Genomic DNA, 21,243 nt, shown 5'->3' on the forward strand with positions numbered 1-21,243 from the left:
TTTACAGTGGGCAACAAGTTCTTTTCATTGAATGCAGTGTGTTTTTTTCGCCATGCATACCTGTTCATGTTATGACCAAATAACTCAATCTTGGTCTCATCTGACCACAGTATTTTGTTCCAAAATGCTTCTGGCTTGTCCAGATGTGCTTTTGCATACCTCATGCGACTCTTCTTGTGATTAACACTCAGGAAAGGCTTTTTGCACATCACCCTTCCAATGAGCTCTTCCTGGTGCAAAGTACGCTGGATTGTGGAACGGTGAACAACTACACCATCAGCAGCCAGATGTTGTTGTAGTTCTCTGGAGGTGGTCTGTGGCTTCTCTGTGACCATTTTCACCATCCTTCGCCTGTGCCTTTCCCCTATTTTTGTCGGCCTACCACATCTTTCCTTCACACGGACTGTTCCTGTGGCCTTCCATTTCACAACTACGTTTCTGACTGTGGAGACAGACAGTTTAAACCTGTCAGATAATTTTTTGTACCCTTCTCCTAATTTATAATGTTGGATTATCTTAGCTTTCAGGTCAGTGGAGAGTTGTTTTGAGGTCCCCATCTTGCCACTCCCTAAGAAAGAACCTAGGCCAGGCACAGCCAGCTATTACCTATGTTAAATAGCCTTTTTCATGATTGGTTCCACCTGTCTTTGTAATTGAAGGTCTAATGAGCTAATCAAAGCAATTTTGTGCAGCAACCTGTCAGCTATAAATCCGTACAGGTGTTGAAATGAATGCTATTTATAAGGGTGCCCAAACTTTTGCACATCCCATTTTTTGCATTTTATTTTATTATAATAAAACTATGTAATGCTACCCTAAGAATTTTGGTCTGGAAAACACTAAAACGTCTACATCTTTGTAGGAAAACAAATGTTCTTGCTGTGATCTTCTATTATAAAGGAAAAGCAAATTGTCATGAAATCTCAGAGGGGTGCCCAAACTTTTGCATACCACTGTATATACGTCAGTAAATACCCCACAGTGACGTTTGCTAACGAGGTACGAAATCACACGGAACATTAGCCACCTTTAGCTTGGTGGTGGTTAGCATTTAGACTTCAAATTCAAACAAGTACAATTAATTTATAGACATTGCTTAACAACACACATCATTCATCATTACTAATTTGGTTATATTCATTTAAATCAACCGAAAGTAGGATTCATTTTCTAGGGAATTTTTCATTTCTTTGCAGTAGATTATCAGTTTAATTCTATTTCCTTTGATGTCATTCTCCCTCTTTCTTTCTCCATTAAAAAGAGAAGCAACAAGGTCAGAGATAATGATGTCATTGTGGGAAAAATGCAGGTGTATGTGTGTGTGCGTATGTGTTGATTGGATAGGCTATTGTTAGCTATAATGAGGGGGCACATATGGAAGCTTGAGGCCTTGCGGAAGACCCTTTCTAAAAATACCTGTTGTTGTAGAAAAGTCACTCCTGTTTTCCATCACTGTCAGTAACACGTAAAACTCAATGTGACCCTGGGATCCTGGCATTATTAGCTCAACAAATGCCATGTTTGCATATAACACAAACACAGTTGAGATGTTCTTTGAAGACCTCTGTGTATTTCTTTGAAGTACAAGTACATGTGCTGTATATTCAGCATTATTGCCAGTTGTATACATGAAGGCATTCACTGAAAGAGGAATTATTCTGACATGTCTCCATGCTTTAATGTTCAAAAAGCTCTTTATGTTTCTCATACTGCCTGTGATGCAGCACCTCTTTTCCCCCTCTGTCTAAAACCAGAGCCCAGTCTGCTCTGATTGGTTCACTGGTCGGCTCTGTTTTCATTTATCAACCGCTAAGAAAGGTCTGTCCCCTTAGCCTATCACAGACAATGTGTTGGAGCGCTAGGCAATGGCAGCACTAGTGTCATTTAGTAATGTCATTACGTTACGGAAGTAAACAAAGGAGTCCAATGGACGCATTTCATAGGGGGGTTGGGGGGGTGTGGCAGAGAAGTGAGTCTAGTGTTGTAGCGATCCTTCAACCCACTTCATCCATCTCGGCCATTCATTGGAGAAATTGAACTTGCCTGGCAACGCTGGCTGTGGTGCTAACCGTGGCGCCGTTATTCCTCCGCCCATCTTCTTCCTTTTTTTTTTTCTTTATCAGGTTTAGATCGTCTTTCTGCTGTCCATTTGACTTCCTTCATTTTCCATGACAACACATCCACATTATTTCTAAAAAACATATAGTTATATCTGAAGTTACAAGACAAGAATTGAGTAAAGTCAGAAGCTTTCATGATCACATTGCAGGTCTCATTGAGTTCAAGTCCTTTCAGTACATACAGCTAATTATACAGTGTTTCACAAGACCAGATGGATTGACTTTATTTTATTTTGTACAGACTCTATTCATGCAATCACAAAATAATTTGTATGATAAAATGATATAATCATCTTCTTGTTGGAGAGGCGAGATCTTACGTCCCAAAAAATGAAGACTTTTTTTTGTGTGGTAACATATCAATAAATTCTGAATGTAAATATTCCACCTCTATAGGTTAAGGCAGAGAAAGGAGGGGGGAAAGAGAAGAGAGAGGGATAGAGAGAAAGGGGGCAGGAAAAAGAGTGAGTGATCTGGAGAGGGAGGCAGCATGGATCAGTGGAACTGAACGTGCTGAGAACTGTTAATGAAGCTCACTGGGGGAGAACACACTGAGAGGGAAGGATACATGATCATACTACAACCAGAGAGAACTGCTGCTGGAGGAGATTCACCAACATCTGAAGACGATAGGACTACTGCTCACTTCTCTCATGGGAATGTCATTTGTCTCAATAATAAATATTGAAAATACTATTATAGTGATGTTCAAAGTAAAGGAAGTACTGATTTTTTCTCTGTTTGGACTGCATTGGGAAGTGAGATGGAGCATTACTACAATGTCTTAGAATAATTTGTATGAGAGGAGAATATTTGTTTTAATATGCTCAAATATGACACGACAAGGCGACAAAAACCTCTAAAAGTTCAATCAAAAATAAATGAAACACAGCTAAGGTCAACTATAGTGAATAAAAACACTGATTTATCCAGACTGGAACTAAACTACACCGGGATCAAAGAATCCATGTTGAATGTCAGTTGACCCCTTCCTTGTCTCATTGGAAGAGCACAGCCTGTCTACATCAGTGAGGCGAGAGAGGGATGAGAAGGACAGGATGGAAAGAGAAAGCAAGGTGGCGAGGAGCAACTGTCCAAACTAAGGGGGAGGACAGACACGCGGCAGGAGGTGAACATGTCCTCAGAGAGTGTTGAGGACAGGAGTGAACCTCTGCGCAGCGAGCATGGAGTTAGGACAGCCTCCTCAATAGTAGCTATTGAGGTGAGGGTGTGTGTGCATGCATCCTTGTGTTTGTGTGGGATCAGGGTTTTAGGCGGGAAGCCCATCCCCATAGAGTGGAGCAGGAATGAGTCCTAAACCCCAAAAGGAGTAAGCATCTTAGTGTAGCGTGGTACAGAGTGAAATTGCCCTCCACTACACATTTACACACACACACACACACACACACAGTAACTTCACTCAAGTGTGTGTTTTCGTTCTCTGAACGTATTCACGCGAGACTTCCCTTGTCCCCGAACACAGTTTAGCGAACGCGCCCTCTGCTGGTCGGAGTTAGACACTGCATACTGCTAGATAACTACATTTTTCAAACAATAAACCAACCAACCATCCCTTATCAGAAAACACACAGACAACTTTCACCACACTCTGAACATGAGCTGTACTAAATGCAAATCATGTTAAACATATAATTAATAATAATGTAGATATATCAACCCACTGATGGCCCCAATAATAAATGTCTCCAGACATTTCAGATACACAAAGAGTACTTTTTCCCACTTTGAATTTTCCCACTGAAAACATGGTATTACTTATTTTAAAGTGGCACTTGACATTCAATTCAATTAGTACCCATTTATCAAAGTATCTGACCCATTTAGACCTATACCACTAAACATCAGTTACTGTACTCTGGATCCCAATCAGATCAACTCTCAAATGTAACAGAACTCATATCGGCCTCGGTTCTTTTAGTCTGTTACCAGTCTCTTCTTTTGTACAGTACAAGTTCAATCCATTCCCTCAATGTCTATTGATGCCCACGGTCGCCACATGACCAGTGGGTTGCAGGCTGGTGACATACTCACGACGTGCAGACTCTCGGCACCCGCTTCTACCCACGTTGGCTCACCCAAGGTGTTGTAGGTCAGCATTCGGGGACGGTGTCTGTGTGGCTGCGGGTAGCTGGTCGCTGGCGGAGGGTCAGGATCATCTTCCTCTGATGACTCTTGTAGACTTTCCCCAGGCTCTGCAGTGTCATTCTCACCATCTCCATCAGCTGTGATGCCTCTGTTGTCAGTCTCTGTCTCCTCTTGAGCAACCGTTGCATCTTCCAGATCTGGAGCTCCGTCTTGCATCTTCAGAGCTGGTGCAAATGGCTCTGCCTCTGGCTCTGCGAGGTGACCTTCCGTAGAGCAAGTAGTAGGCAGATAACCCTGTGACCCCACTGCGGGTGCAGTTGTACGCATGCACCAGTTTTGTCAATGAGCTCTTCCAGTCAGCCTTCTGTTCACTTGTGAGGGCGCATAGCATTGATTAGATAGTTCTATTGAACCGTTCACACTTCCCGTTGCCTTGGGGGTGGTAACATGTTGTGTGGGACCCCCGCACGTCACAGCTCTTCTGTAGTTGGTCCATTAACTGGTTGTCAAACTCTCTCCCCATGTTGTGGTGAATTCTCTCTGGAAATCTGACGCGGAGTGCAAAATCATTGAATAGCTTGTCAACAACAGTTTTGGCAGACTTGTTTTTCGTGGCGTAGGCTTGGGCGAAACCAGTGAAATGATCGATCACAATAAGAATGTACTCAAACCCCTGTTTGCACGTCTCTAAGTGTAAAAAGTCAATGCATTCTAGCTCACCTGGGCATGTTGTGACAATGGTTGTCATGGGAGCCCTGGTTGCTTTGTGAGGTCGCTTTGCCTTGAGACACTCACACTCTTGGGTGACAAACTGTTCTATGCCAGAGTACATACGGGCCCAATAGAATCGATCTTGGATCAGGTTCAAAGTTCTCTCGAATGAAGCTTGTGGAATACTGTTTGACGGTGCTCTTTTGGGAGGATAAGCTGTTATTTATCTCCTGCTTTCCTAAAGAGAATTCCATCGTCATTGACATTCAACTTTGCCCACGGTCTCATTAATACTCTGACGTCCGCCGGTTCTGCTTTCAGAGCTCTCCTGGACGGGTGCTGATTGTCCCTCTTATAATACAGAACTGGGTCTATGACAGGGTCTCTTTCCAGACTGTCTCGTACTTGTTATGGTGTCAGGGACTTGGTTTGAGGGTGTGCACTCGCATCTCTCACTAAGTCTAGTGTTTCTATGGGGACTGTTGCTACCCAGACCGAGGGGGTGTCTCCCTGCACACTGACTCCCTGCACTGCTGCACTGAACACTTCCTGACCCACCTCCTCTGTACACAGTGTCATGAACGCATTAATGTCTAATGGCATGCGGGATAGGCCATCCACATCGGTGTTACTCTTTCCCGGCCTATACTTAATGGAAAAGTCAAACTCGGACAGCTCCCCCACCCACCTATGACCTGTAGCATTAAGCTTAGCTGTTGAGAGGATATAGGTTAAGGGATTGTTATCTGTATACACTACAAAGTGTGGGGCATGATAAAGATAATCCCTAAAACGTTCACATATTCCCCATTTTAGTGCTAAAAACTCAAATTTTCCCGAGTGCATGTGATAGTTCTTTTCAGGTGGTGTTAGGGTCCTGGAACTATAGCTGATAACTGCCATCTTACCGTTTTGTCTCTGATAAAGTACTGCTCCCAATCCCTCCTGGGATGCGTCTGTGTGGAGGACGAATGGTTGGGTCATCTATGAGTACCCCAGAAGGGGAGGCTGCATCAGCTTGTCTATGAGAGAGTTCAATGTCCTTTGGTGGTTATCTGTCCATTGTATAGGAGTGTTAGGTGGGAGGTTACCTTTCTCCTGGTAGTGGCCCTGACCTTCTCTCTGTTCATTTGACCAGGTGTTGTTGAGAGCAGCTGGTAGAGAGGCTAGGCTATTCTGGAGAAGTTTGGGATGTATGAGAGGTAGTATGAGAGGAATCCCATTACTCTTCTCAGCTCTCCCACTGTTGTAGGCGCTTTACTCCTTTAAGGCTTGGACTGGGGCCACCTCAGATGGGTCCTTAGTGTAGCCCTGTCCAGACACCATCCGTCCCAGAAATCTCACCGTCCTCTTCAACACCTCACACTTGCGGGAGTTTAACCCCGTGCTCCTGATATCTCTGTAACACAGTTCTCAGGTGCTCAATGTGTTCCTCAAAGCTTGGGCTATGGACCAGATTGTCGTCCAGACACGGTTGACACATGACATCTCTCAAGCCACGCAAACAATCTTCCATGTTCCTCTGGAATTCCGCGGGCGCCGCACTCAACCCGAACGGGATTCAGACCCACTGCTACAGGCCCCAGGGGCTTATGAAAGCTGTCAGGGTCTGGCTTTCCTTGTCCAGGAACCCCTGGTGATAGGCCTTCCGTTGGTCCAGTACAGAGAACCAGGAGCTACCAGTGAGGGAGTCAAGCATGTCTTGGATTCTGGGTATGGGGTGGCGATCAGGGACTGACTTTTTGTTCAGTTCTCTGTAGTCACAACAGTCTTAAAGTCCATCCTTCTTTCGTACGCACACAACCAGTGAGGCGTACGGAGAGCGTGAAGGAGTAATCCAGCCCCGATTCAATAAATCCTGGATATACTCTATCACCTCCTGGTGTAGGCTTTGGGACTGCCATGTACGTTTTTCTTACTGGGGTAGTGTCGTGCAGTGTAATGTGGAGTTTCAGTGAGAGGATTGAGCCAATGTCGTTATCGTCGTATGCGAACGCGTGACACTCCTCTCTCAGCAGCTGTTTTGTGATCCTTCTTTGCTCCTCGTTTAAGTGACTAAGGTCGACCGTACGGTCCCACCAGGTTTCTGTTTTTTTGAGTTGTCACCTGGGGCTGATGCTGTGTTAGTTGGTTTTAATCCCTCTCCTCTGGTTATCTGCTCAACACTGGCCGCATAGGACGTTTTGACTGTTTGCAGGTGACCAACAACAGTGCGCTGGATCAGGGTTACACTGTGTTTGTTTGTGTTGGCGATGGGGACTGGTACATAACCTGACCTTTTTCTGGGGACACTAAACTAGACCTTCCTCTATCACTACCCCCTCTGGCAATGTCGGCTCTGCACTTGGGACTAGAAGCAGGTCTTGGCCATGATACTGAGCCCCAGTGTTGACATTAACATACACCGTGGTGACCTGTTCAGCGCCCAGAGTGAGTGTTCTTTTTCCTGTGTGTACAACTCCTACATCTTCCTCACTAATAGGGGCATGGATCAGCTGAAGCACTGCTTGTGCTGTCTTGACTGTTATCTGGAAGGCTTGACACACAGTATGGATGGTCTCTGTCTTTGTTGTCTGACTACCCTCTCCTGTTATTTCCTCTATCACGTTGTAGCCAATTATGGGCTCTGCTGCTACGTGTGGGTCACTTGACACCAACATAAATACTACAAGTGGCTTTGTCATGGCGGATTCTTTCCCTAGTCTAAACTCTACCTCCAACCAGCCCATGAAGGGAATCTCAGTCTGGTTGGCTGCCACTCCCAGTAATACACAGTAACTTCACTCAAGTGTGTGTTTTCGTTCTCTGAACGTATTCAAGCGAGACTTCCCTTGTCCCTGAACACAGTTTAGCGAACGCGCCCTCTGCTGGTCGGAGTTAGACACTGCATACTGCTAGATAACACTACATTTTTCAAACTATAAAGCACCCAACCATCCCTTATCAGAAAACACACAGACAATTTTCACCACACTCTGAACATGAGCTGTACTAAATGCAAATCATGTTAAACATGTAATTAATAATAATGTAGGTATATCAACCCACTGATGGCTATATATGCCACATTAGCACTTCCAGGTAACCTCGTCTTGAACTCAACAGGCTTTTTAATGATTGAATAACTCAAGAGTTTTTCACCTTTTGTTTTACAACATAAAATAAATCATTGAATCCCCCTCTGGTGAATGTCTGTAGCTTCTATGTGTAATAAAACAGTGGTGACTAAATGAAACGACTAACCGCCAAACAATAGCCCCATAATTAATGTATAATTCATTAAATAAAGGATAATATGTAATTGTAATCAATCAAGATGAATTATTCCAGAATAAGCTGGGCTGGGGTAAAACCTGAGTCACCATCTAAACGTAGTCCTATCTTGTACCATTGTTTGCCATCTGTTATTTATAGAAAACTTATAGATTTCGTACTTTTGTGACCATGTGACCTAATGGATAAGGCGTCTGAAATCGGATCAGAAGATTGAGGTTTCAAGTCATTTCGTTGTATAATTATCCAGTGTAAGAAAAGTAAGATAACTAACACAGTTTAAACTGCTTGAGCAAGCAAAGTAGGAATTTTGAATTGAGAAAAGCTAAGTGAGAAATGATCAGAGTAAACAAGAATGAGTTAACATTTCGTTCCTCCGCTTGCTCTCTCATGGAGCCGCGGCTCTGACTGGTCACAGCCTGATCTGTGGAGATGTATTACCAGTTGTTTGCGACATGGACAGTTGTATCTCTGGATGATTTAAGCAAGGGGTTTACATATGTTTGCTTTAGAAGAAAAACATTGATTTGTTTTGCATATTACACTATGCTTTTATTGAATGAAACTTGAGAGATTTTTCTCCATGCTAGCTCCAACCCAGCCTCAACTTTGCCTGCTCTCTCTTCTCTTCTCAAAGCAAAGACTGAGGCGTTTCTACATATGCTAGGTTATTTTTTGTTTGTCCTTTAACTTTTGCCAACAGTTATGGCCCCTTCCTCAGTCATCAAATTTGTATTGTTGTTATTTTCCAGCTATTTAGCCATCAATAATGTTTGTTTTCCAAATGAATATTGAAATATACATTTTTCCTTTTTACATTTATCATCATCTCTGCCAAAAAACAAGAACAATAAAACTTTAAGTGTAGAAAAATGCCCACAGTGTGGGGTCAGCTGAAGAGTGGATGAACAGAATCACACCTCCGTCTCTGTCTCCTGTAGGTGATGTCTCTGGGTGCTGATGTGTTACCGGAGTACAAACTGGAGACCCCCAGGATCCAGAAGTGGACCATCCTTCACTACAGTCCCTTCAAAGCTGTGTGGGACTGGGTCATTCTGCTGCTGGTCATTTACACCGCCATATTCACTCCTTATTCTGCCACCTTTCTACTGAGGTGGGTGAACACTTCACATCTAACATAACACCTTTGATGATGTAATGCTTCCCCTGCTGTCTTCTAGTACTGATGAATCCAACAGAGCGGATCAACGTTAATTCTTTGAACTGTTGCATGGTGACGGTAGCCTCTGTTTGGAGGGCATTGTTGTGGTCCATCCCAAACATGATTTCAATGCCTCAGCACAGAAAAGAGTGACCATCACACTCTTTTCTCAAGGGTGGAATTGACATAATTTCGATCTTAAATATTTAATTTGATAATTTGTATGGTTTCTTTTCCTGAGGTTTTAGCCTGAATGAGCTTGAAGGTAAAAGAAGAACACACAATTAATCACTCCATCCTTAAAAGTGAAAGTCTTTGACAGTTTTTTTCTTGTTTAATCTGGGCCGAGACTTTTTTTGAGTTGTTCTTGTGTGGGGTTAGCTTTTTTTCCTGGTCTTATGGACCTTAGTGAGGCCTGGGGTCACGTTGGACTGGAGTGAAGATTTTGAGAACGAACATCCCTTTGAAAACAAATAAATGTAACCACACATTGTCCTTCTTACTTGCACTCATTGATTTAAAGGATTCCAAAACATATCTTAATTTCTGCTCAAATTTTATGTAGGAGCTCTGTTAGGGATGAGAGAAAATCATACCACAAACCAATCAAACATATTTCCATTGAGGATAGCAAAATGCATAAATATGATATTATTGATACGTTTTGATAATCTAACATTATTATCAAATTTACAATACCATGTGTTTGTTGTGGTTATTATGAATTGATTGTTGAAAAAGGATATTATTCCACCGATCCCAGTAAAGAATGTAAAACCCTTCTGAAGTGCATACATTCTGCTCCTGGATGAAAATCACTTGTAAACCGCATTTAAATTGGACATTTACACTTATTGTCAGTAAAAACTAATAATATTAAAACACATTTCTAGCAGTTTCACATCTTTTGTTAAGACTATAACTTTCAATGAGACACTTGAGCTTTTCTTTCCTGGGGGCGGGACACCAGGCTTATGAACATTCATTTTAAAATGTGTTTTTGTGTGCAATCCCTAATCTTTCTACATAGCCCCTGCAATCCCCTCAAGTACCCCTCGGGGTCCCTGTTCCCCCATTTGGGAACCACTACTGTTATCAAACCGTGACACACAGGATGAGAGCTGATAGTGAAGTCCTGACCTGTTCTCTGGTGCCATCCTCAGGTCAAAATGTGAACATGCTGAAATAACAGATTACAACTGATGTTACCCCGTGACCTTTCCTCTCTCCTCTGGATTCTAGATATTTCGTGTCTACACACACACACACACACACACACACACACACACACACACACACACACACACACACACACACACACACACACACACACACACACACACACACACACGTATGTGTAGGCGTATAGATTCACTCTGAAAGTATTAGCCTACAGAACAGAACAGCTGACAGAGGAGAGAGAACATCTGATCCTTTACTTCAAACACTTTATGCTGTTTTTAGTTTTAGTAACATTGTAATCCTGCTGGTAATCCACAATTGTTGTATCCTGATTACATAATCCTGTTACATGTCATCTGTTACTTCCCTAGCTGGGTGCTTTCCCAGAGTGTTCTGTTGCTGTCAGAGTGTGTTTGTTTCTCTCCATGTGTTCCCCTGCAGTGACCAGGAGGAGGCCGCCATGCAGAACTGCGGGTACTCCTGCTCCCCGCTCAACGTGGTGGATCTCATAGTGGACATCATGTTCATCGTAGACATCCTCATCAACTTCAGGACTACATATGTGAACTCCAATGATGAGGTGAACAACACAACCTGTGTGACCTCTGCTGTCTGCTGTGATAAGTAATAGCAATATTCCAAATATAAACTGACAACGATTTCCAGTTCATGTTCCATTTATCCAAAACAAAAATATTTAAACTAAATAGTTGAGCAGAAGTTACTTTGTTCTTGTAAATACCCAGAAGTGTACCACAAATGAATAGAAACAGATGTGAAAAATAAATAGTTCTTTGATCCCTGGGAGAAAATTGTGTTAAAAAATACTAAATGACATATTTATACATTTATTTGACAAGCTAGTTGGATGTTGACTGACTGTATGCTTTTTTTCGAAGTTGAACAGGTGTGTCATGCTGTGTGTGTGTGTGTGTGTGTGTGTGTGTGTGTGTGTGTGTGTGTGTGTGTGTGTGTGTGTGTGTGTGTGTGTGTGTGTGTGTGTGTGTGTGTGTGTGTTTCCTCAGGTGGTGAGCCAGTCTACTAAGATCGCAGTGTACTATTTTAAAGGCTGGTTCCTTATCGACATGGTGGCCGCCATTCCCTTTGACCTCCTCATCCAACGCTCCGGAGAGGAGGTGGTTAGGGGAGGTGGAGAGGGAGAGGTAGGGAGGGAGGGAAGAAGAGAGACATGTTAGGAAGGTTTGGGTAAAGAGAGGGACAGCAGGGGGGAGAAAGAAAAGAGCTGCAGTAACACTCACATTACATTTTGCTCTAGTCACATAGTCACAGACGCTCTCTGTGTCCCGCCCCTCACAGACCACCACTCTGATTGGCTTACTGAAGACAGCGAGGTTACTGCGATTGGTTCGTGTAGCCAGGAAGTTGGACCGTTACTCGGAGTACGGGGCAGCTGTCCTCTTCCTCCTCATGTGCACCTTCGCTCTCATAGCCCACTGGCTGGCCTGCATCTGGTCAGTACCATTATTTACAGTGTTGCCACGGTGATGCAGACTGTAAACAGCTGTGATATCCAAATTAGTCACGGTGCCAGAAGAATACATTACTCTAGACGGAAAGGATTTAAACAATCTCAAAACACTGACTGAATATATTTCATTTTTTGTTTTTAAAAAATGACATCTACACATTTTGAGATGTGACAGTTGGAAGGACTGCGCCATAAAACCTCATTTCTATATTTATTGTGGCTTTATTTGTATTTCTTGATTTACAATGAAAGTATGATTTTTTCTGAATGCAAGAAATGTTTCCCTCTGTTTTTTTACAGGATGAGTAGGGGTATGATTACATTATATTCAAGATTTCAAAACCAAAATATGTATTTGTTCTAAAAAATACTTAAATGAGATAATAACATTTAATGGAAGAAATACAAAAAAATATCAAAATATATTAAAGAACAATAGAGTTCATGTCATTAAGTCATATTTAATCCCCGACTTATCCTTTCAAAACAAACACTGACAAACCAAAAATGCACTGTTCCTGTGTACTGACCCCAGGTACGCCATCGGTAACGTGGAGCGCTCCACCTCGGCTGGGATCGGCTGGTTGGACAATCTGGGCGAGCAGCTGGGGAAGCCCTACAACGACTCCATCAGTGGCTCGGGCCCCAGCATCAGAGACAAATATGTCACGGCTCTGTACTTCACCTTCAGCAGTCTGACCAGCGTGGGCTTCGGGAACGTCTCCCCCAACACCAACTCTGAGAAAATCTTCTCCATCTGCGTCATGCTGATCGGAGGTCAGTGCTGCAAAACACCTGTGAGGACTTTAGTCACAGAAACTACTGGAGCTACAGTAACTTCTGAGGTCAGAGCTAATGACCTGAAGCTAACTATAACATACTCACAGACAGGATGAGGAGAGAGACGTTTGTACAAAATGGTTTAACAGTTACATTGACTTGTCAGCTAGTCCCTGATCTGTGAGCAGTGAAAAAAAAACAGCTGATCGAGCATTACTTCAGGGTTCCACCTCAGCTTACATCATGCTTCTTTCGTTGTGTCCTTTTGAACGTGTGAGGGTGTTCTCTTGGTCTGGACTGAGGAGAAAAAAAGTTGTTTCATTTGAGTTCATGTGTAAGATAAGATCACTTGGATTAAAGTGTTCTGTTTCTATCATAAAACAATACAAAAATGGCCATAGGTAGATTGGAAAAGTACTGACCATGTGTTGGACGAAATCCACATCCTCCCTTGGTGTTTCCCTGGACAATGTTTCCTTGTTCCTACTACCTAAGAATGAGGACTGCCCCCTCTTCATCAATAAGTATTTGGTCCTAGAAAACAAATATTTCTACTGCTTTTTTTAGACAAAGGACTTATCTACAAGAAAGGTACGAGCACGCCTCTGGTAAACTGAAGAGAAGAGAAGTTTTACTTTAGTTAAGTTCTAAAAACAGTGACTACAAGATGAGTAGAACAAAATGTGTTTGTGTTCACGCTGGCATTTTAGAAACAAACCAAGAGGGGTAATCACTAGAGGCAATCTAGATGGGGTTACACCAGCTGCAAGGGCAAACTAAAGAACCCTTACTCCTGATGGTCCCGCTTGGATCAGACCCATCTGTGAACTTTATTTTGTCACAAATCTGAAGCTTTGTGACAAGATCTGTTGACGGCTGCTCAGCCTGCACATTACTGATTCTCATATAATACCTCTGGAGCTCACCAACAAATTGATATGAGCATTATTAGACCAGAAATTAACCCCACGTTGTGAATTATGATAAACAAAGGCAGCCCACACGCATTTCCATGAGCTCCTCCCTGTCACACTTCACATTTTTTACTGTTTACTGTACTCGTCGCTCTTAGCTGTATTGGAGCTAAAGTTCCTGCTAATGCTAACTCAACCTTACTGCTTTTATTGTGAAGGATCTACAGGAAATGTTTTTTACCATGGCAGTGGAGATTCATTAGTGGTGCTGCGACAGTCTGTGCTCTACCTGCATGTTACCTTTTACCTTTATGTATTAGCACAGTGCTTATGTTCTGAGAAAGGATCACAGGATAATGTATATTGCTTCTTTTATAAACATTGAGAAGGCTTTTTAAAATACATTAAAGGAGATAAACTTCATGCCACTTCGTATCTTGTTCTCAGTGCCATCATGAACTAGAAGATCATGTATTACTCCATGTTTGAATACTCTAAATGGTACCTGCTCTCTGTCTGCTCTCTTCCTCAGCTCTGATGTATGCCAGTATTTTTGGGAACGTGTCAGCCATTATACAGCGGCTGTACTCTGGCACGGCGCGCTACCACGCTCAGATGATGAGGGTCCGAGAGTTCATCCGCTTCCACCAGATCCCCAACCCTCTGAGGCAGCGGCTGGAGGAGTACTTCCAACACGCCTGGTCCTACACCAACGGGATCGACATGAACGCTGTGAGTGGGAACACGGGGAATATTTTCAGCAGAGATTAGAGACCTTCTTATTTAATAGGCTAAAGTTTCCAAAATAATAATGCTGATTTTGATTGAAAAAACACATGATATTGAAATGTGTCCTTAACTTGTGTCCCCGTCCCAGGTTTTGAAAGGTTTCCCAGAGTGTCTCCAGGCAGATATTTGTCTCCACCTCAACAGGTCACTGCTGCAAAACTTTAAGGCTTTCAAAGGTAATATTGTTTTGTATGACTAAAACAAGTATATCTATTATTTACACAATTAAATACTACCAATAAAAAGGAGTCCTATTGTGCTTTTTTTTAGGTTTTCCCTTTGGTGTGCTCTATAGGTTTGTGTGCATGTAAATGGTCTGAAAAAGGCTGAAATCCCTCCAGAGGGAGGTTCTCTCCCATACTCTCCCCTGCCTGAAACACCTCAATTGAATTCCTTTGTTTACATCTGGTACATAATGACATCATGACATCGTGTTTCTATTGGCTAGCGATCCAACACATTGTACGCCCTAGGCTAAGGGCGGGACATCTCTAAGTGAATGACCAACACAGCCGTCCACCTAGCCAATCAGAGCAGAATGGGCTATAGTTTCAGACAGAGGGTGAAAAGAGGAATAAAGAGCTGTTGGAGATCGAGCATGGAGACATGTCCCAGGAGAGACAGAAAATATAAATAGGAGCATAGTATGTCCTGCCTAAAGTGGTCCAAAGTTGTGTTTGATCTGGGTCCTAGGATCCTCTAAGGGCTGTCTGAGGGCCCTGGCCATGAGGTTCAGGACCACCCACGCTCCTCCTGGGGACACCCTGGTCCACGCTGGAGATCTGATATCGGCGCTGTACTTCGTCTCTAGAGGATCCATAGAGATCCTCAAAGGAAACGTGGTGGTAGCTATACTGGGTAGGTGCATGCTCCATCAAGCTTAACAAGAGTCAGTGATGTCTCTCACTGCACATGAAAACATGACCCCCAGGTTTCAACCCTTTTCCTCCAGGGAAGAATGATATCTTTGGAGAGCCCATCAATCACTGTGCTCTGCCTGGAAAGTCCTGTTCAGACGTCAGAGCTCTGACCTACTGTGACCTGCACACCATCAACAGAGAGGACATGTTGGAGGTACCACAAGTCTTTATTTCCCACTCATTAACAAAGTGTTCATGACTAGAGTGAATGGAAACCCTCAGTGTAGTCACTCAGTCCTTTTCTTAAAACATATATTGACACAGACGCACAGTAAGTATCGTCAGTGTTGTGTTGACAGTCCTGACTTCCTGTTGTTTGTGTTTGCAGGTTCTCGGCATGTATCCGGAATTTTCTGAATACTTCTGGTCCAATTTGGATCTCACCTTCAATCTCAGAGATGTATGTTACTCATGTACAACTCTACTGTGTATTGAAATCAATATACTATTCGAATGAGGACGTCTACAACTGTTTTGTCCAACTTGAATTAGAATTTTGACTAGTAGTAATTCATCTGGAGATTCAAATATTTTAAATTAGAGGCATTGTATTTGTGTAAGTGTAAATCGTGTGAAGCTACTCAGTTATAAAAATGGACTTGAAGCCACTGATCCTGCCTGGAATGAATCTGGCTCCCATAAGGTAAAGACTTTATAAAAATCAGCTGATCAGATTTTGGACACTTTGTGATGTCAGAATGTTTTTTTGGGTTGTGCCACCATGAGCCAATAACCAACCAAGGTAACACCCGCCCACTTCATCACCTGAATCTCCTCCTAGAGCACCACTGGGTTTTTCATAATAATCACGTCTCAGAGGGGCGTGGCCAGCAGCAGCTCATTAGCATTTAAAGCGGTACCACTTTAGAATAAGACTACAAATATAAAGGATTCATGAAGGGTTTATACTAAGGTTATTAATGAGCTGTAAACACTTTATTAATCATTAACAAACATTTATAAACCAGTTCTAACATAGTTTTCATACATCAACACAGGCTCACTATTTGGCAAGATGACTAAGCCTTATATTGGCTGCCTAGCTTTCTCCGTCTTCTTCATCAGCCAGCATTCTGTATCTGTTGTCACTGAGTTGATTCTCCCCCCATCCATCTTGATGTTTCTTGGCATCTCATGTCTTATAAAAGCTTATTAATGATTTCTAAAGTGTTCACAACCTATGAATTACAAACTCTTCGTAAACCCTTTATAAGGGTAGTCTTATTGTAAAGTGGTACGTTTAAAGCTACAGACACAGGATCAGCACTTTTGGAACAGGGCTGAAACAGAGGGGTTTATGGGATGCTACAATGATCTGTTTGGTGTTTCAGCCAATCAGAGACATGTTCTGTAGATATCTGAGACCTGGATTATATTGTTGAAAAAGAGTATAATAGTGGAAATGTTAAATGAAATGTAACTGTATCTGTAGTAGATGGATGCTTTTCCCCCTCTCTGTGTGCCTGCAGGTGAATGATGATGCTGAAGATTGTGGAGAAGACTCTGACTGTGAGGGGCTGTGCAGAACCCCAAGGAAACACACACTCTCTTCCACACACACAGGTAACCCCTTAGCAGGGAGGAGAGGGGAACCTGTAAAATGTATTCCGTTGCAGTAACATGTTAAAAAAAAATTGTACCTCAAATAAAAACATCAGAAAATAAATATCAATAAGATGTTTTTTGCTCAAGTGTATTATGTAACACAACGGAATAACAGCAACCAAGATATATCGATCTTCGATTTTTATTTTAAAGTGTATTGTTACATTGTAATCCTGCAAGTTATCTCCATTTTTTTAACATACAAGTTATCTGATTGCGTCTTTTTATCATCACTGTAAGGTAATACAGAGACCCAGAGGTGGAAAGTAACTAAGTACATTTACTCAAGTACTCTTCTTAAGTACTATTTTGAGGTACTTGTACTTTACTTGAGTATTATTTTATGCTATGCCATGTATTTGTACTCCACTACATGTATGTAATCCCTTTAGTTAGTTTCTTTACAGATTTGGATTAATGATGGTAAATATAACCAGCCCTTAAATCAGACTTTAGTTCACCTGGAGTAAATCCAGCAGCTACCCTGCAGTATACAAAGCCATTCAAACTAGCTGCACCTTTACCAGCTCTGAGAACACTTTAATGATCAATCATTATAAAACATATCAGAGATATTATTCTGAAATGGACCAATCAACAATCACTACTTTTACTGTCGCTACTTTAAGTACATTTAGATGAGAGTACTTTCTACTTTCACTGGAGGAACATTTAGAATGCAGGACTTTTAATGTGACAGAGTATTCCTACACTCTGGTACTTTTACTTTACTCAAGTACAAGATCTGAGTATACTTCTCCCACCTCTGGAGAAACCCTTTATTGTATCCTGATTCAGTTTTTTTTTAATGTAGTCCATTACTCACCAAGCATGCATCTTAGCATTACAGATGACTGGTAAGGACGTGCACTGCAGTCAAGGGGCATCAGACTATCAGAGTTGGTACACTTTAACAGCCCTCTGTTAAAAACGGTTTTGTCTATAAACTACTGACAGTGTATGTGTGTGTGTAACAGGTCTGGTCCACACAAGGAGTCAGAGAGCTGCCCACACAGGTAGAGAAACTCACAGAGACACAGAGCAGCGTGTTGGTAACATCAGAGAGGATCATACACACGCACTGTAAGCCCTGCTGTATGTTTCCCTCCTTTATAACAGACATTCATCGTTATTACAAAACTAACTGTGAACTGACTGCCTCTGTAGATATGTCCCCGTGTTCTCCAGTGACGATGAAGGAGATGATTCAGAGGTGACCTCCATGATCCAAGCTGCTGCCACAAACCTGAGAAGACCTGTAACTCTTTAACAGGCAAGATGCATTCAAAGCACTAGGATGACTGAGACACTGTACACCTCAACCTGGCTCTGTGACAGGACTGTAAATATATGTACTTTATTCACGTATGTATCTCACTGTGTGTGTGTGTGTGTGTGTGTGTGTGTGTGTGTGTGTGTGTGTGTGTGTGTGTGTGTGTGTGTGTGTGTGTGTGTGTGTGTGTGTGTGTGTGTGTGTGTGTGTGTGTGTGTGTGTGTGTGTGTGTGTGTGTGTGTGTGTGTGTGTGTGTGGGGAGCAGATGCTTTCTCAGGAGTGTCCAACATCTTTACCTTCTGGGGGTCAGGGAGTAGAGAGACCCTGCCTCCTCAGCCTCCTTCCAGCCCTCCCCCCGCTGCAGCCGTCATCTCTCGGAGGCAGAAGGTGGAGTTAGAGAAGAGGCTAGAGGCCCTGCACGGACAGATCACCAGGTGGGTCACAGGGATTCAGAGCAGTCGCTATACCTTTTATATTTGAGTCAGATTTACCAACCAAATAGTCGCTAGAGTCTTAACTCTCCATTTAATCAGTACATAACTATAGTTGTGTATTACTTTGTGTTTGGGACAGAGTTACCACATGAAATGTAATTATTCCTATTTATTCCAACTATTTTTTTATGGTTTATTTGACAGCAACAATTAATGTAGGCCATGCAAAAAAATGTTTAAGTGCAACCAAATAAGCTTTCATCCGTTGCACATCTGTCCCTGCTTACAATTTGGAAAAATAAAAACAATTCTAATGCGGGCTGATCTAATAACTAAATAAATAGACATAGTCAATCAACCACCACAAAGATCCACCAGAGACAGTCATTTAGACGGTTAGAAAAAATGACTGAAAATAACGATTAAGATTAACAGGACTGTAAATATATGTACTTTATTCACCTATGTATCTCTGCATTAGTTTTGTATGACCTCCAGTTGTTCTCTTCACATTTAAAAAAAGAACATTTGTTGAGTGTGCTTTAGTCTTTACATCCTCTGAAGCCTCATGTATGCATGGGGTTCTGCAGGGCTCCAATCTAGGAAACATTTCATTTTGTCCTTATTTATTCCCTTTGGGCCACATTAGAAAATAGCAATATGTTTTATGTCATTGCTACGCTGATGATACTCAACTGTTCACGTCCTCTAAACTATGTGAATAAATACAGTATGCTCCAGGCATAAAATAAAGTGTACAAAGCATGTACTCTTGTGCCTCGAGAAAACCATCTGAACAATATAAAAAATAACGCGTCTGAAATACTAGAAAATATAATGAAATATCTTTCCTTTCTAATTTCCAAGCTGCGGTGCAATGTGTAGGATAAAGCAGAATATAAAATAACCAACAGAATGAATAGAGGTTAAGGTGTTGAGGTTACTGAAATTTTAGAATGATAACTGTATAGCCCTGTCCTGTCTTTTATTCAGTTATAAACATGACACTTAGTTTGTTGTACTTATACAAAATCTAAACTCCATGTTAGTAGAGATCAGAATCAACAGTGGTATTACAGTTGGTGCACTCTAGTCTCTGTAAACTCTGGCTTTTAGAGATAGTTTTTTAAGCTTCTAAGTGGTTAAGGTCATTGGCAGCCGTTAACTAAATACACACAGACTCAAATGCACTAACATGAGCGTGCAGCCGACCCGTCCACATAAACAAAGAGATACACTCAGATTGCAACTCACACAGAGAGATCATATTCCCCCAAAATAATGCTTTAAATGTGGTTTTTAGAACCTGAAAGGTCTTGTTTTTGTGTAGCACTTAGCATGTTAGCAGGGTTTTTTCACTGTAGCTACTAATGCAGACTTACAGATATATACAGTACTTCAGATATTTCAATACTGGCTTGATGGAAACTCACGATGCTCTTAGTAGCTAAGAGCCTCTTATTGTTTTGGTGTTCATGCGTGAGTGTGTGTGTGTGTGTGTGTGTGTGTGTGTGTGTGTGTGTGTGTGTGTGTGTGTGTGTGTGTGTGTGTGTGTGTGTGTGTGTGTGTGTGTGTGTGTGTGTGTGTGTTTGTGTGTGTGTGTCTCTTTAATTTCCAGGTTGGAGTCCCGTATGCAAGCAGACATTGGCATCCTCATGCAGCTGCTGCAGAGACAGCTGCCAATAATTCCACCGTCCTACAGCACCCTGATAGCAACACCAAACGCACCCTCCTCCGCCATTCTGACCCCCACTGCTACCTCCCCCACAAACAAGTCACCAAAAACTAACCCTGTGCAGCAACTGTCCAAAGAAAACCAAGAGGATATCCTTCAACAACTCCCTTAATTGAAATTGTAATTCAGCAGTATGCAAATGGGTGTTTGGTGAATATGACCATTTGACCACAAAACAGCCCCACAACTCTTCAGCTTCCAATTCTACAAACCTTTGGTTCTACCAGGAGCGTTTATTGGAAGCAATGCTCTCTTTCTCCACGAGGTCCCACAAACACATTCACAGCTGAAGCACGGGAACACCTGGGGTAAAGGCATTACGTGCAGGTGATGAAACCACAAGATAACTTCTCTGTCTTTCTCTTTTTTAGAAAAATGTGTATTCCATACTCAAAGGGCTATTAAAACTTAGTTAGCAATGCCAACGTAAATACTGATAGTGTAGATCCAGCGAGTAATGTTAAACGTTATTTTTTATAACTGAGGCTGAGTCATGCAGGACACTCTGTTGACACGACAGACTGTCTGAATGAAGTAGAATAGAACAGTAAAAGTAGCCAGATGATTTGATGGTGCTGGTCTTTGTTTTAAAAGGCACTACTTCAAACTGTTTTGTTCGTAGTGAAATATCTTTGTGGCGTGTGATGATGCATCCAATACAGAGAGTTAGGGAATGTCAGGTCATTTGAGCAATAGATCACTGTAGATTTCACAGTTGGTGAAATAAATGCTCATTTTCGACTGTTTCCA

At 42.1% G+C, this 21,243-nt stretch overlaps 1 protein-coding gene across 1 annotated transcript in view; it reads left to right on the forward strand.

The window, feature by feature from the left end:
- The window catches only part of LOC134865971 (potassium voltage-gated channel subfamily H member 6-like), a 55,285-nt gene extending 34,680 nt beyond the window's left edge, over window positions 1-20,605 (forward strand). Inside the window, exons 8-22 of the mRNA XM_063885843.1 lie at window positions 9,152-9,324; window positions 10,996-11,134; window positions 11,580-11,717; window positions 11,872-12,026; window positions 12,579-12,820; window positions 14,270-14,469; window positions 14,615-14,702; window positions 15,220-15,384; window positions 15,479-15,600; window positions 15,775-15,846; window positions 16,916-17,048; window positions 18,056-18,134; window positions 18,219-18,309; window positions 18,661-18,758; window positions 20,377-20,605. Coding sequence (XP_063741913.1) covers window positions 9,152-9,324; window positions 10,996-11,134; window positions 11,580-11,717; window positions 11,872-12,026; window positions 12,579-12,820; window positions 14,270-14,469; window positions 14,615-14,702; window positions 15,220-15,384; window positions 15,479-15,600; window positions 15,775-15,846; window positions 16,916-17,048; window positions 18,056-18,134; window positions 18,219-18,309; window positions 18,661-18,758; window positions 20,377-20,605 — 2,124 coding nt within the window. The remainder of the gene's footprint in view (window positions 1-9,151; window positions 9,325-10,995; window positions 11,135-11,579; window positions 11,718-11,871; window positions 12,027-12,578; window positions 12,821-14,269; window positions 14,470-14,614; window positions 14,703-15,219; window positions 15,385-15,478; window positions 15,601-15,774; window positions 15,847-16,915; window positions 17,049-18,055; window positions 18,135-18,218; window positions 18,310-18,660; window positions 18,759-20,376) is intronic.
- The last annotated feature ends 638 nt before the right edge of the window (window positions 20,606-21,243 follow it).

This window comes from Eleginops maclovinus, chromosome 6 (genome assembly GCF_036324505.1).
Source record: "Eleginops maclovinus isolate JMC-PN-2008 ecotype Puerto Natales chromosome 6, JC_Emac_rtc_rv5, whole genome shotgun sequence".
NCBI classification, from domain to species: Eukaryota; Metazoa; Chordata; class Actinopteri; order Perciformes; family Eleginopidae; genus Eleginops; species Eleginops maclovinus.